We start from the raw sequence: 14,260 nt of genomic DNA on the forward strand, positions 1-14,260 counted from the left end.
GAACATGACCTTTGATGTTGCACCACTGACAGCGACCGAGAAAAGGTTTGCGAGATGCTTTGGCATAGGTGTTTTTGAGAAGGATCCAAAGATCATGCGAGGTCTTGGTGTGAGACACTAGGGAGGCCACTTCATTAGAGAGAGTGGTGAGGAGAGCACCATATATAAGGCGGTCCTGTCGGCGCCAGGTTTGGTAAGCAGGATTCTGAGTTGTTACCGGAAGTGATGCAGTAGTGGGGGTCGTTTCCGACGACGCAGGAAAAGATCCATCTGGATATTGGAGGAGATCATAGCCATCAAGGAGAGCTTCAACTTGTTGTTTCCAATTAGGATAATTGTTGGGAAGAAGTTTGGTGACATTGGTGAAAGTGATGCAAGCAAGGGGTTTGGATGGCTCATGGGGGTTGGGAATGAAGGAGTTGTTGTCGGCCATGGGAGGCAAGGGTGGGGAACGACGTCCTTAATTGAAGAAATAGGGAATGGGTGGATCGTTTAGGCTGATACCATATAGAGGAATAAGTTTGTAACTTTTATTGATGAATTTGATATTAGTTTACAATGATATATATACAAGTGAACAGCCCTAATATGTAGTGAATCAAGCTACCAATCTCCTAATAATTCTCAACAAATCAGAATTGGAAATAACAGATTTGCACGGCTAAATAATTAAAGGAATTGAAAACTAATTAATATGATTGATAATATATACTAACATGTTTGGTTCCATATCTCAATCTAGTTTTTCACGTCGTAGTTATATATATATATATATACTCTACATTTCGGACAAGATTTATGGCTTCTTAACTGTTTTTTGATATTAGCAAGGTACCTTTGGGATATATGATAAGGTCAATGCTATTGCTAACTAATGTGTTAAGGGAACTAATTAAAAAAAAGTAAAAGAATGATAAGCAGCACCATATCAGAACAATAATCTTAATCCACCTTATTCAGAAAAAAAAAAATCTTAAGAAATTATATAAGAGCACATTAAAAGTCATTAAGAGTGTATTTTTACACATTCTAATAAAATGTTGGAGAGCCATTACCCATCCATCCATCCACCTTTTTTTTCTTCTACACAGTCTCGTGTTTTTCATTAATTACAGGCAAAGGGAGAAGAAGAACTTTTTCTTATTACCTCTTTTTACCCTTGTTTTGATTTTGAAGTCTTTCGCTGTTACAAAATTTTGTTCGTACTCAAATATTTCAGGTATCCATACCTACGTCCTCCGTTGCATCTTCTAATTAAGAAGCATAGAGGAGCTAGCACTGAAAGTCTGAAGAAAACATGGATGAAAATCAAGTCCGGCATTAATTATATATCTTCTTACCTTTTTATGTATATACTACTCAATTTTTATCCTCTTTTTATTCTGGCATCTTTGTTTGTCCCCAATTTTTATTTTGTTCCTCCAGAAGCTTGTTCTTAAATTAATCTTACTATTTATTTATTTTTTGACTAAAAACCTTACTATTTATATAACACGTACTGTGATTTGTATGGAGAGCTGAGTTGCAACAAAATATATTATAAATTAAATTTATGTGATTAGTATTGGTTTATTGAAAATTTCAAAGATATATATATATATATATATATATATATATATATATATATATATATATATATATGCATATATGATTTATGCTAGCTGATTTGTATTGGTTATTTTATGTGATTAGTATTTTTTTTTAATATGATAAGTGAGATGAATTCATTGAATATATCTGCGTTGTCGAATTTTATTTTCCTGCAACGACTGTAAAATATATTTTTTTGAAATTGACCTTAGTTTAGAGAATATATAATAATATTACCCAGATGGTTATAACCAGAAAAATAATATTATCTGGATGGTGGATACATAGATATGAATTAATGTGATGTTCAACCAGTGCCCCGGCCCGCATCGGTTTCTCTCTCCGTCAATCATTGTTATATAAAAATAAATAATTTTGAAAGTCCTAGTGCGATGTTACTTAGGTAAGGTAGGTTGATTAAAATTTATCTAGTCTTTCTGTTTTTAGAGCCAAATTATGCGACGCAACTGTGACATTAAGGGTCCAAAATAGTAATCTACGCATATATGAAAGCATATAATTTAATTGTGTGACATTTTTAAGTCTTGAATTCAATATTATTACAATGACATCTTTTGATTAAAACTTTAATTACAATGATTAAAAATAAAATATAAAATCCATATTTTTTTATAACGAATTCATATACTCTTGCACACAAAATAAAGTGGCATTTTGATTGTCTCTTTTAATTATAAGATTGTTTTTAATTTTTTTTATAAGTTAAAAAATTTGTTTGACTATTCGATAAATATTTTTAGTAAAATTTATATTTTTTTAATGTTAATTGAAGTAATATTTTTTTTAATATTAATTAAAGTAATATTTTTTAAAATACTAACTTACAGTTTTTTATATTTTCTTTTATTTTTATCTTCAAAATATTTATTTATTTTTCTAATTACTTTTTTATAAATAAATTAATATTTTTTTATTTTTTTATTATTTTATCTTTTTTAACTACTTTAGCAAATAATTTTATTAAATATTTATAATTTATTAACTAATCTTTTTCCAATTAATTTTCTACCTTTAAATTTCAGTTGAGTTTTGTCAAACATGAATATCTCCTGCAATAAACATTTGCATGTATGAGAAAGAGATCTACAATAGTTGACATCGTAGGACCCATTGCATTGAAGTGCTTTGAAAAAGACTTTTGTTATTTATACCTTCCTTTTTTCCATGTACACACCGCATTAATATTTTTGGTGTAAATTATTAACATACTCCAACTGAAATATTATCAATGCGTATTTCTCAATAAAATTATTAGTTATGCAAATTATGATTATGAAATTACTCTCTTTGATAAAATTATCTTTATTCAAAAGTAATTATTAAATCATTTATCAAATTTTTTTAAATGAGTTATTTATTTTAAATTTGTGTGTCATACAATATTACATATATTTAAGAACTTTATATAAAAATTCATTCTCTAATATTAAAATTGTTAAAATGAGTGTTTAAGTTAAGTCAATTTTGTGACAATTTTTTTTATTGGTATTAGTTATGTAGGTAGGTAGAGTTGCTTATATTTAAGCAATTGTTATAAGCCACGCATTACTAAATCACGTGTTTTAATGGAAAGATTTGTTAAATAATGCATTGCTTAACTGCTTACGGGCTTGATATCCTCTTACAAGTTTATTTAAATACTTACTTGAGATATCAATTAAGTAGATATTACCAAAAAAATATATTTTCTTAGTTTTTCTAAATAACAAATATTTTGAAATAAATTAAAACATCCAATGAAACACGCAATGCGAAAAAGGAGGAGTACATTGATTAATTAATTATAGGATAAATATTTATTTTGGTTGTTGAAGTGTGAAACTATGATAAATAATCCTTCAAATATGAAAATTTTGAATTTAGTCATAAGTGTGTGTAATAAATGTGACAAATTAATCGTGTGATTAATTTAATGATAATTTAATTTCTAAATTTTATAACTTAATTTTAAATTAATCCTAAAAAAATTAATTTATTTTTAAATTGATCATTGAACGTTATAACTTAATAATAAGTGTAATTAGTCATTTTTATCCTTGAAATTGTGTGACCCTAGCAAATTCGTCATTAAAAGATGAAAAAACAAAATTAAATCCCTAAAAATGAGATAAATTTATCCCACAATTAACTTTCATCCATCAACGTTAAGGAACTCACCTACGTGACATGCATGAATGAAAATTTTCACAAAATTGATGCTCAGGTGGATATAGGAACTAAAGTTACTAACAAATATGTCTCTAATACAACTTATTAACATTTTCATCCTTCAATTATATAACTAATTGATAGATATATCCATGAAATATATAAACCTGATTAGTTGTGATTAATAACAAGATACATGCACCAATAATACATTAGATTTAAAACCTTTTGATTTTGTCATTGCAAAAATTTATAATAATGTATTATATATATATATATATATATTTTTTTTTTATAATGTCAACTCATCACATAGAAATATTTTCAAGAGGAGCAAGATAAGGATAGGCTATCAAATAAAAAAATTAATTTGTCAAATCTTAAATGGATCACCCACAAGTATAAGAAAACAAACATGAGAGATCTAGCTACTTGAATTTCGATGTTTTAGAATTTTCCTACTCAGTTAGTGATCACCTAAATTATAATTATATAGGTGGTTACTAACTGAGTAGGAAAACTATAAAACAGCGTAGTTCTAGTTACTAGACCTCTCATGCTTGTTTTCTTCTACTCATGGATGATCCATTTAAGATTTGACAAACTTATTTTTATTTGAAAACCTACCATGTTTTTTTTTCCTCTTGAACCTTGATTCATTTGTGATAAGTTGATATTATAAATATAATAAATATTTGCAATAACAAAATAATAAACTTCTAAGTCTAATGTGTTATTAGTGCATGTATTTTGTTACTTATGTCAACTAATTAGATTTATATAAAAGACGAAAATGTCAATAAATTATAAAAGTTAGAGATGTATTTGTTAATTCTATGATATTTTCGTAGATGAGTTTTCTGACGTTAGTGGTGAAACAATTTTTTTTTTTTTTACACTTTAAGGAATGAAAATAACCTATTTATCATAATACAAAATAATGTTATATATTTGATGGCATAATCAATCTGTTGTATTTTTTTCACATTCCAAACCTAAATTTAATTTTCTCACTATTCAAGAATCAATCTATCATCTCCTCATCCTTTTAAGACCAAAATGAATAAAGTTCACTAATAATGATTAACATAAACCTCGTACAATAAATTTATTTTTTGGGAAAAAATAAATGAATAATTTTTAAATATTTTGTAAAACTTTCTTACTAATTACTAGTAGTGTTTATATTTATCAAATAAATATATATTTTTTCATTTAATACTTTCTTGTAAGGCAACATCGATGCTTTCATGGGGTATAACATTCCACCGCCAAATATATATGATATTTTAAACGATGTGTGGGGAAGGGTGATTAGACCTCCATTCAATTACACCACGCTTCTAAATTCTGAGAATGAATATCGTAAGATCGAAGCAATAACCTTTTTTCCTCTGCCGCCACTGGTTTCGATCCCACACCCACAACCCTCCATCCTTCGAATGCTCTTGCGTTTTCCTTAAACTGCCTCATTCCGAAGCCATACACACATAACGGGTGGGGTGACTCAATTTCTTCCTCCATTTTCAATTAAACTGCTTTTTATTATTATTTGTTAATTTTGTTGTCTTGTTTGCTCGAATTTCCGTTTTCTATGACCTGAATGATTGATGATTGCTACAGAGGGTGGATCTATATCGAAGCCCCCTTTTTTCAATGTCTCTTAGAAATTTTTTATTTTGTGGTTTATTGTTGTGTTGCGGATGAAGCCGTGGTGTGAGATTAGTGAAAAAATTAATTGCTTTTTTCTAAATTTGGCGTGAGTTATTGCCCTAGGATGATTGTGAAAATTTTTCAAGCTAAACTCTTGAATTATATCTTCTAATATGTTTACCCCTCATTTTCAATGCGTTTGGTCGGTGTTGGAATCCGAATTGCCTCTTGGTTGTGCCTCTTATGCATACAGTGAACTAGGTTTCGCCTTTTTCTTTTTAATCGGCAAATGTTAGTTTGTTAGAATGGTAGTTTTGTTAGCAGAGGGATTGAACCTGTGAACTTCCCCTCTTCTCTTCTCTTGTTCCTTAACCATCTAACTCACCTTATATCTCCTTGTTGTTGTTGAAAAGAAAATTGAAGTTATTTCCATTTTTTCTTGTGGCTGTTAGTTTTTCTAGGTGCTAGCAATGTCGACTCCTGCTAGGAAGAGGCTCATGAGAGATTTCAAGAGGCTGCAACAAGACCCTCCTGCAGGAATCAGTGGCGCCCCTCAGGATAACAACATCATGCTGTGGAATGCTGTCATATTTGGGTGAGCTGAATTGAAATTGGATAAAGATAAAACTGTTCTGCTTACTTGAATAATATAGTTACTTTGTTTTTTATTTTATTTTTTTTCCACACTTTGTGTAAGTATGGATGGATAAGCAATTTCTGCTTTCTTGTCTGCTTTGGATTGCAGTCCTGATGATACTCCATGGGATGGAGGTGAGTTTGTCTTTTTACCATGGCTCCTATCTTGGAAACAATTTTGATACATGTCAACTCAGTTATTCAGTTTTTTAGCCATCTTGAGCGTTGCGTGCAGTTTTAATGATTCTGTTAATATTGCATGAACTTGCTTTAGAGGTGATAGTAGGAATTAGGGTTATGTTGCAAAGAATGTCATATCACTTCCATCCTTTAAAAGATTTTGGGAAGCTCTCGACAAGTTTCTAAATTATCTTAAAATTGATAATTTTTTTAGAACTGGCATGTAAATGTTGCTTGGTGGTTTGATGGTATCTTGTTTTAATTCTCTTTTTTGTTGTTGGTCTCCATTGAGTAAAGAATTGGTTGTTGTTGTTATTATTGCTTTCTTTTTGGTTTCTGATATGGTGATATTAATTCTAATTTCTGTCTATTATATTGTCTTATGTTTCTGTTAGAGGTGATGGCATAGTGGAATAAGATTTTTGTTGTTATGTTTGTGTTAGTGATTGTGTTTATTTTTGCGAGAGATATAATTTTTTCCTCATGAAGCTGTATTAGGGTTTGGAAAAGTTAAATGAAAATTGGATGATCATAGTCAGATAATCTTTATGTATATGCTTGAGAGTCATATTTTTTCTCTTAACATTATCACAATAATGTCTACATATTTTGAGTTATCCAGGCACGTTTAAGTTGATTCTTCAATTTACTGAGGATTATCCAAACAAGCCACCAACTGTACGATTTGTCTCTCGAATGTTTCACCCAAACAGTAAGTTTTAGGTGGAAAAGATTAATCTTCATGTCCATAAATTACCTATGTAGCTACTAATGCCATTTTTCTACTCTGGGAAGTTTATGCGGATGGAAGTATTTGTTTGGATATATTACAAAACCAGTGGAGTCCTATATATGATGTAGCTGCTATACTCACTTCTATCCAGGTATTATCTTGTATAGTATAGTCTACAATTCTACATTTCATCTTTAGTATATTACAAATGAAGATAGCATGCACATATATCTACATAATTAACTCTACACTTGAGGTTTTGTTTTGTTTGCATTGACCTATGCATGGCCGCACCATCATTTTACACAAATTAATGCAGGATCCTGTGTCTCTTCAAATTACTTATGCTTTTTTATTTATTGAAGAGTTTATCTACTTAAAGGCATTACTTTTGTTGTAAAATGTCCCATTCTGTTTGCTGATTCATGTCTTGATTCATTTGTTATGTTAACTTGGCTTTCCCTTTTCACCATTAAGTTTTGCATTTTCAACCAATTTTGGAGTATGCAATTCTGAACATGAATTTTTTAAAAGATTATCATTGTCTTGTTCTCTTTACAAATCTTAAGGCACTTTGTTTTGATTTACCAGCTCTCTATTTATAATGATTCTTATATTGTCTGCCAGTCCTTTCATGTCCCAGTTAAATGTTTGATCTCATTGACTGTCAGTTCAGTTGTAGTATATTTCTAGAATTGTAAGCCTTGAAATTTGCAACACCTTTTATAGAACAGGCTTGTTTTCCTATCTTAGCTTCCTTGTTTGGGGGCATAAGGGGCTTGTAACAGTTTTTTTTAGGTCTGACTTGCTAAGAAACTGCATTATTGTTCACAGATATGATCATATGATGTATTTTCACTTTTTCTACTTTCATGCATATTGTATCTTTAGAAGGATTTCGGATCCTCCTGTTTGTAGACTTATCTTAATGGATTATTTTGCTGATAAAATTTACAGAATCAAAGATAGAAGCTCATTATATTTCTTTTACTCATTTTAGTTTTATTTTTGTTTTGGGAGGGGGTCCATTCTTGTTAAGAGGGATGTCCTAAGACATGGTGAGGGGATGTGAAGGATGGGCTAAATGTGAGTATCAGAACTCATCGGAGAATGGGAATTGAACTGGTATAAGGTGCCTCCCAGAACATTGTGTGCCACTACCACTATGCTACAAGGCCATCATTGGCACATATATCAGTTGTTTTACTTTTGCTATATAGTAGTCAGTATGTTATATATTATCTTCATGATTCTACTCTTTGGTATCCCTGTTATATAGTAGTCAGCATGTTATAATTATTTTCTGAAAGATACATATTACTCTGCGGCAGTCATTGCTTTGTGATCCCAACCCAAATTCTCCTGCAAACTCAGAAGCAGCTCGAATGTTTAGTGAGAACAAGCGGGAGTACAATCGAAGAGTTAGAGAAATTGTGGAGCAAAGTTGGACAGCTGACTAAGCTTGTCTTCATATGCTTCTGGGCCTTTGAAGTCACGAATTAGATTGCACTGCTACCTATAAGAATCATTGTGCCAACTTACTGAATTTTATGTCACATTCCTTACTGTTTTGAATGTTAGGATCATCTTATGTTTAATTCATTGTAGTTTGTGCATTGTCCATGTCAGTTCATGTATTATAGAATTCTGTCAATTTGCATCAAGATTGTTGTCAACACAATGTATAAGTTGTAGTTTCCAGAATTGGTTATGATCACAAGGCTTCAATTTCTATGGTTTCCTTGTCACGTTGCATCTAGGATTTTGCTTTCAACCTCTTTGTCGTGACCGTGAAATTGATCATACTATGATGCTCTGGCAGATTTCACTGATACTTGCCAGAATAACTTTTGCTTTCGATTTATATGATTTAGAGATTTAGTTTCGTATAGATGGGAATTTACAAGATAAATATGGCTTTACTGATGGCATATTACTAATCAAAAAGGTTAGACGGGATCATATGCGGGAATAATTTGCATGGCAAATATTATGGTGCTGAAGTTGTCTACTATAGTATTATCATGTGAAAAATAGATGGAGGGGGGTTGCTAAACAGGGGTCTGTGCTCTATTTTTCAAGCACAGGTTTAATCAACGGATAAAATTTGGCAGTTTTTTAAAGTGTTCTTTGTATTATTTTTTAATTAGAATTAGAGTTCAAAGGATAACATCTACATGATTAAAGTTTGCATTAAAAATCAACACCAATTATTTTAGTGAAACTTAATATTTCAATTGGAGGTCAATACTAAAATCGCCTAAGGAATTGTATGTAAGTTTAATTCTTGATCAAAATGTTGAATTTAATAGGCCAAGATCAGGAACATCAGTGTTAGTACTAGTCAATTCAAATTAGGGATCAAACATGCAGTTGGTCAAATTGATTGAATAATATAATAGGTGGAAAATATGGTCGGAAGTTGTGGAGAAACACTAATCGTTTGAGAAACCCGATTGAATGGCAATTAGAAGTCTCAAGGAACATTTGTTTCACATATTTGATTATATTTTCGAACGGGTCTAGGGTGGACCACTCACTCAAGTGATCTTTAGTGGATTTTTTATTAAATATTAAATTAATCAAGGTACATGATTATACTAATAATTAATTTACTTATACTAAAATGATAATATTTTTTATTACTTTTTAACAAACATGAGGATATAATTTTTATCTCTAAATTTTCAGAAATTGGATAAGATTTTATGAAATAAATATCCCCTTAAATTCTAATATCTTAAATAAATTATGCATTTAATTGAAACTATTTCTTTTTAAGATCGAAACTTATTTTTTAGTCTGTACATTGTATGGGTTGAATATAATATGCAAATTTTATGGTTATAATTAATTAATTCTTCATAACTCATTAGATTTTTTCGACAGATTCATAACTCATTAGATATAATTAAAGTAGATAAAGTTCGATAATTTTGTTTCTTATATTATTTTTTTAATACAATAAATATTTTTTATAAATGCATTTTTTATCATGGAAAGATTAGTCAGTCATTTTTTCCTATTTCTTTATTATTATTTTTTAATTATTTTCAATATAGCAATTTTTTTTAAATCCTTATAAAATTAAACAGGATAACTATATTTTCTTGTTATAACATAATTCATTATTTATCATGCTAATAGGATATGATAATAATATACTATCATATTGTTCTACTGTATTTTTTATTATGAGAAAGGTTGTGATAGTTCTCTCTATCTATTTATATTATTTAATTTATTAAATATTATAATAATTATTATATATTTAATTATATACAATTTAATTTAATATATTATATAGCATGTGTACATTATAATATATTTATATAATAAAATAATATTATTATAAAAATATAATATTTATATATATAGTACTATCTTAATTTATAACAAAATACATGTACATATTATAATTTTTTTAATCAACATATTATCTTCTTACGTATATATTTAAAACATTTTAAAAATAAATAATAATTATTTAAATATTTTTCAAAGATAAAGATTTGAATGGCAATTATATTTTTTTTAAAAATTAAATAACTTGTTTATAATTTTAAGTAAAGTAACAACATAAGTAAAATATAATTTTGTAAAATTTAGTTAAAATTATATTTTTCAATAATTTTCATAATTAAAAAAGAAATCAAAATTTAATTTTTAGAAAATCATATGTAATTTTGGTGAAATAGTAATTCTTTTTCATTTGAACATAAAATATTCAGTTTGGACGACCTTATCATATACTATGGTGGTATCATGTTCCGATTTAAAGATGAAATTTAACGCATGTTAACAAAAATATAAAAAAAGGTTGAAATCCGCATAAATATAATATGAGAATAAATAATAAATTTACGAAACTTGCAAATTATGTCATAAATCTAAGTCTTTGCATATACTATTATAAAAGCGCATAGACAAGACAAACCAGAATATTCAATTTAGTTTGGTTTGATTAACAATTACACATTACAAGCACAAAACATGCCTATTTCCAGCTGATTAAATGAAATGTAATGCGGCCTTGGAAAGCAAACGGTGAGAAAACAATTTTCATCTGTTTTCCTGTAGAGAGGCACAACTGCACACACATAAAACATAGAAAAAGTTTGAGAATGTAAAAATTCAGCTTGTTTACGCGATTTCTGTCAAACTCATCTCATCAGTGGTCTGAACATCCTACAACGTAAGAGAAGCAATGTTAGCCAATAAGCTTTTTCACAACTTTGTAAAAATTACACTTAGTGACTTACCATATTTTCTTTGTTTCCCTGTGCATTATTATTTTCAGCATGCGTAGGGCTGATTGGAGCTGTGAAAGAAAATAATCATGAAGTGTTAGACTAGCTGAACTCCAAAAAATAATCATCGGAATCAAAATTGAAATATTGCTCCATTCTTGCCTTTAATAACATCAGATTTCTTTCCTTCTTTCTTGACCTCGCTTTTTCCCTTATTGGTTAGTTGCTTAGTTGGTTTTTCTGGTTTTTTAAACAACCTAGAACTCCCATTGTCAGAAGCAGGTCTTGAATTTGCAGAGTTCTTCTTGAGATTTTCTCTCAACCTGGATCCAGGGTTATTCTTTTGGCTACTTTCCTTCTTGATTGACTCTATTTTAACAGGAGTAGGTTGAGTTGATTCAGTGTCCAAGGGATTTTTCTTTTGGCTAGTTTCCTTCTTGGTTGACTCTATTATAACAGGAGCAGGTTCAGTGGATTCAGTGTCCAAGGGTTCGGGTTTCAGTTTTACAGTCTCCATGGTGGATGCAGAACTGCAGTGAACTTCTTCATCATCAGAGGATCGAGTTCCCTCTTCTGGCACCTGTGAAATGCTCTCAGACACTTGTGGCTGCTCTATATTTTCAGCAATGTCATAGGTTTGAAGCAGCTCTTTCACTTCTCCAAGTTCAGCAAGCTGATGTCGTTGCACATAAGACTTTAGCTCATCTTTCATCTTCTGGAACGGCTATAGTTGATGATGTTGAAAAGGGTTCAATTAATTAATCGACAAAAAAATAAGAGCAAGGATAGTGCTAACTGCTGCAATCCATAAAGTGAATTAATAATAAATCTATTTGAACTAGAAAAAAAAAAAAATTAACTAGATTGATATGTGTGTTTCTGTATTTTTGTATTTTCCTAAGAATGAATATGAATTTATGGTTTTACCTCACATCTTGCCTCCGAGGCAAGTTTGAAGAATCCAAGTGAAACTGTGTGCTTATCAGCAGACTCAGAGAGCTTGATCTGGTTTAGCCAATATGAAGAGGAAGATAAGAGATTGAACTTCATTCTGCTCGATGTTCTGGAAATGTCAGAGGCCGGTGTCTGGCTTCTGCTTTGAGACACTTGACCTTTACCAGACCTCATTGTTCTGCTCTCTGAGATTGGGGTAATGTTGCCAACCAACTTAGGGTTTGGAGTGGGAGATGCTGCTTTCACAGGATTGGAGAGCCTTCTTGGTGGTTTAGCACTAGTAGACTTATCCTTGTTGCCAGAGAAATCAAGACCACCTACACTTCTGCTTACGTGTGGAGTACTTAACCCCCTGAAAATGAAAGTGAGAATTTTTTAACATATATATATATATTCCAATTTCACATCTCAGAATCCCAAAAGCCAGTTGTTTCATGTTGTCTTGTGAGGAGACAGTGCAAACAGCAAAGCAATTAAAAAGTACTGAAATTAATGTCAGAACTTAGAAGTAGTGAGAAATATAAGAATACAGATAGATATAGTCATTAGAATTGGTAGAATATTTGGAGATCCCCAAAATTGTTTGTTTTTCTTTTAGACACTTCGAAGTTCCAACATTATTTTTGGTCCCAATTCCCAAACACGTGATAGATGAAACAATGGAACATCGGTCTTCAAATTAGAGAATGTTTAAGTCCTGAACTTCCAGAAATATACAAAATTTGCAACCTCTTCGAAAATAAAGTTTAAACTAATCATTTTTACTAGATTAAAAACAGCCTTGTACCAAAGTCACTACTGACCAAAACTTAACTATTTTAGGCACTAAAACTTAAGAAACATTTTTTATGTGGTGCATATAACTCAAGAAACATAGTAAATAAAACCGTGTAAAGTCCATAATATTTTTTTTTTCACACATGACTTATTCAGTTATTCCTAAAGAAGTCTCACATGTAGGGAGCAAAAATGAATATTTGAAACAAAAGAAGCAAAGAATACACTGAATCACATTTTTTGTATTCCTTATTGATGCAGAGAATTCCATCCATATGAAAAGCCTAATTAGTAAGGTCGAACTTCAATATTTCAAAAACTATATTACAAATCAAGTTCCTCCAATTCCGATAATGTAATCCAACATAATAACAACAAAAGGTAAAAAAAAAAAAAAAAGTGGTACCTCTTAGATTCAGAAGAAATGGAGAGATCGGGTGCGGTGTCTTGCTTGTTTTCCTTGGATTTAGAGGACGAACGAAGCGCGTATCTCTGAAGCTTGGGTCGCGCAGAGTTCCCTGAAACAACAGAACCAAAATTCAATTGCCATATCCTAGTTTACTAAACTTTCGCTATCACTGTCTACAAAGACACGCATAAATAATGAATAAACAGAAACACTCAATTGGGTGAGAGAGAGAGTACCAGCAGAGAGGGGCTGTTCCTTCACGGGTTCTTCCATCGTCTCCTTCTGAATCTGAATTGAAAAAACAACACTGAACGTTTGTAACTGCTCTTGCTACGTTTTGTGTTTTAATGGAATCATAAAAATACGAGAAACGCGTTTGATGGGGATTTATAAGGTTGTCTCCTTTCGACACGTGTCCTAGGCTGTTGGAGCGGGAAAAATAGGATCGCAAAACTCAAAATTTGGTGTAACGGATGAGATGATGACGTGGAAGAGATAGGGTTTCGCAAAGTGGGAGCGCGGTTTCGTGGGTGGGACCCATTGCCACGTAACATTTTTTTGTTGGAGTTTTCAAATTTCAAAACGCAATAGTTTGTGATTCATTCGGTCTTTGTTCCGTTTCGCTTGGTCAAAAACTGCTTTACGGTTTTGCATATTTCTGGCCCACTCTTCTCATTGTTCCGTTCTGTTTTTACATTTTAAACATGTTAACCTTTTTCTTTCATTCTTTATTTTTTCCCCTTAAATATGTTTTTTCCGCTCAAATTTGAGTAACTTTATTTACAGTGTTCCAAATTTAATAAGAAATAAGAAATTTATAATAATACCTTTTTATCACTACAATTTGATTTTCTATTTTATATCTTAAAATAGTACTTCCTGCTGTCAATAAAACAAAAAACAAAAGTA

The 14,260-nt window shown here is 30.5% G+C and overlaps 2 protein-coding genes across 4 annotated transcripts; one reads left to right on the plus strand and one right to left on the minus strand.

Moving 5' to 3' along the window:
* The first annotated feature begins 4,989 nt into the window (after positions 1 to 4,989).
* On the plus strand, positions 4,990 to 8,709 carry LOC114394009 (ubiquitin-conjugating enzyme E2 2-like). Of its 2 annotated transcripts, XR_003662632.1 has the most exons (7): positions 4,990 to 5,256; positions 5,865 to 6,007; positions 6,158 to 6,183; positions 6,851 to 6,940; positions 7,024 to 7,112; positions 7,982 to 8,093; positions 8,293 to 8,709. XR_003662632.1 is itself a non-coding variant. In XM_028355548.1 (6 exons), exons 2-6 carry the CDS (start codon positions 5,883 to 5,885, stop codon positions 8,419 to 8,421), a joined length of 459 nt encoding a protein of 152 aa, XP_028211349.1. In that variant the 5' UTR covers positions 4,990 to 5,256; positions 5,865 to 5,882; the 3' UTR covers positions 8,422 to 8,709. The 2 variants fall into 2 exon arrangements, 1 of the variants encoding a protein (XP_028211349.1); XM_028355548.1 differs by lacking the exon at positions 7,982 to 8,093.
* Positions 8,710 to 10,838: 2,129 nt separating this feature from the next.
* LOC114391871 (muscle M-line assembly protein unc-89-like) lies at positions 10,839 to 13,719 on the minus strand. Of its 2 annotated transcripts, none has more exons than XM_028352862.1 (6): positions 13,588 to 13,719; positions 13,349 to 13,460; positions 12,139 to 12,517; positions 11,374 to 11,935; positions 11,224 to 11,282; positions 10,839 to 11,140 (listed from the first exon to the last, which is right to left on the minus strand). In XM_028352862.1, exons 1-6 carry the CDS (start codon positions 13,622 to 13,624, stop codon positions 11,105 to 11,107), a joined length of 1,185 nt encoding a protein of 394 aa, XP_028208663.1. In that variant the 5' UTR covers positions 13,625 to 13,719; the 3' UTR covers positions 10,839 to 11,104. The 2 variants fall into 2 exon arrangements, with proteins under 2 accessions (XP_028208663.1, XP_028208662.1); XM_028352861.1 differs by having other exon boundaries at positions 10,839 to 11,149.
* Positions 13,720 to 14,260: the final 541 nt, after the last annotated feature.

The sequence above is a fragment of the Glycine soja genome, chromosome 17, assembly GCF_004193775.1.
Source record: "Glycine soja cultivar W05 chromosome 17, ASM419377v2, whole genome shotgun sequence".
Classification (NCBI taxonomy): Eukaryota; Viridiplantae; Streptophyta; class Magnoliopsida; order Fabales; family Fabaceae; genus Glycine; species Glycine soja.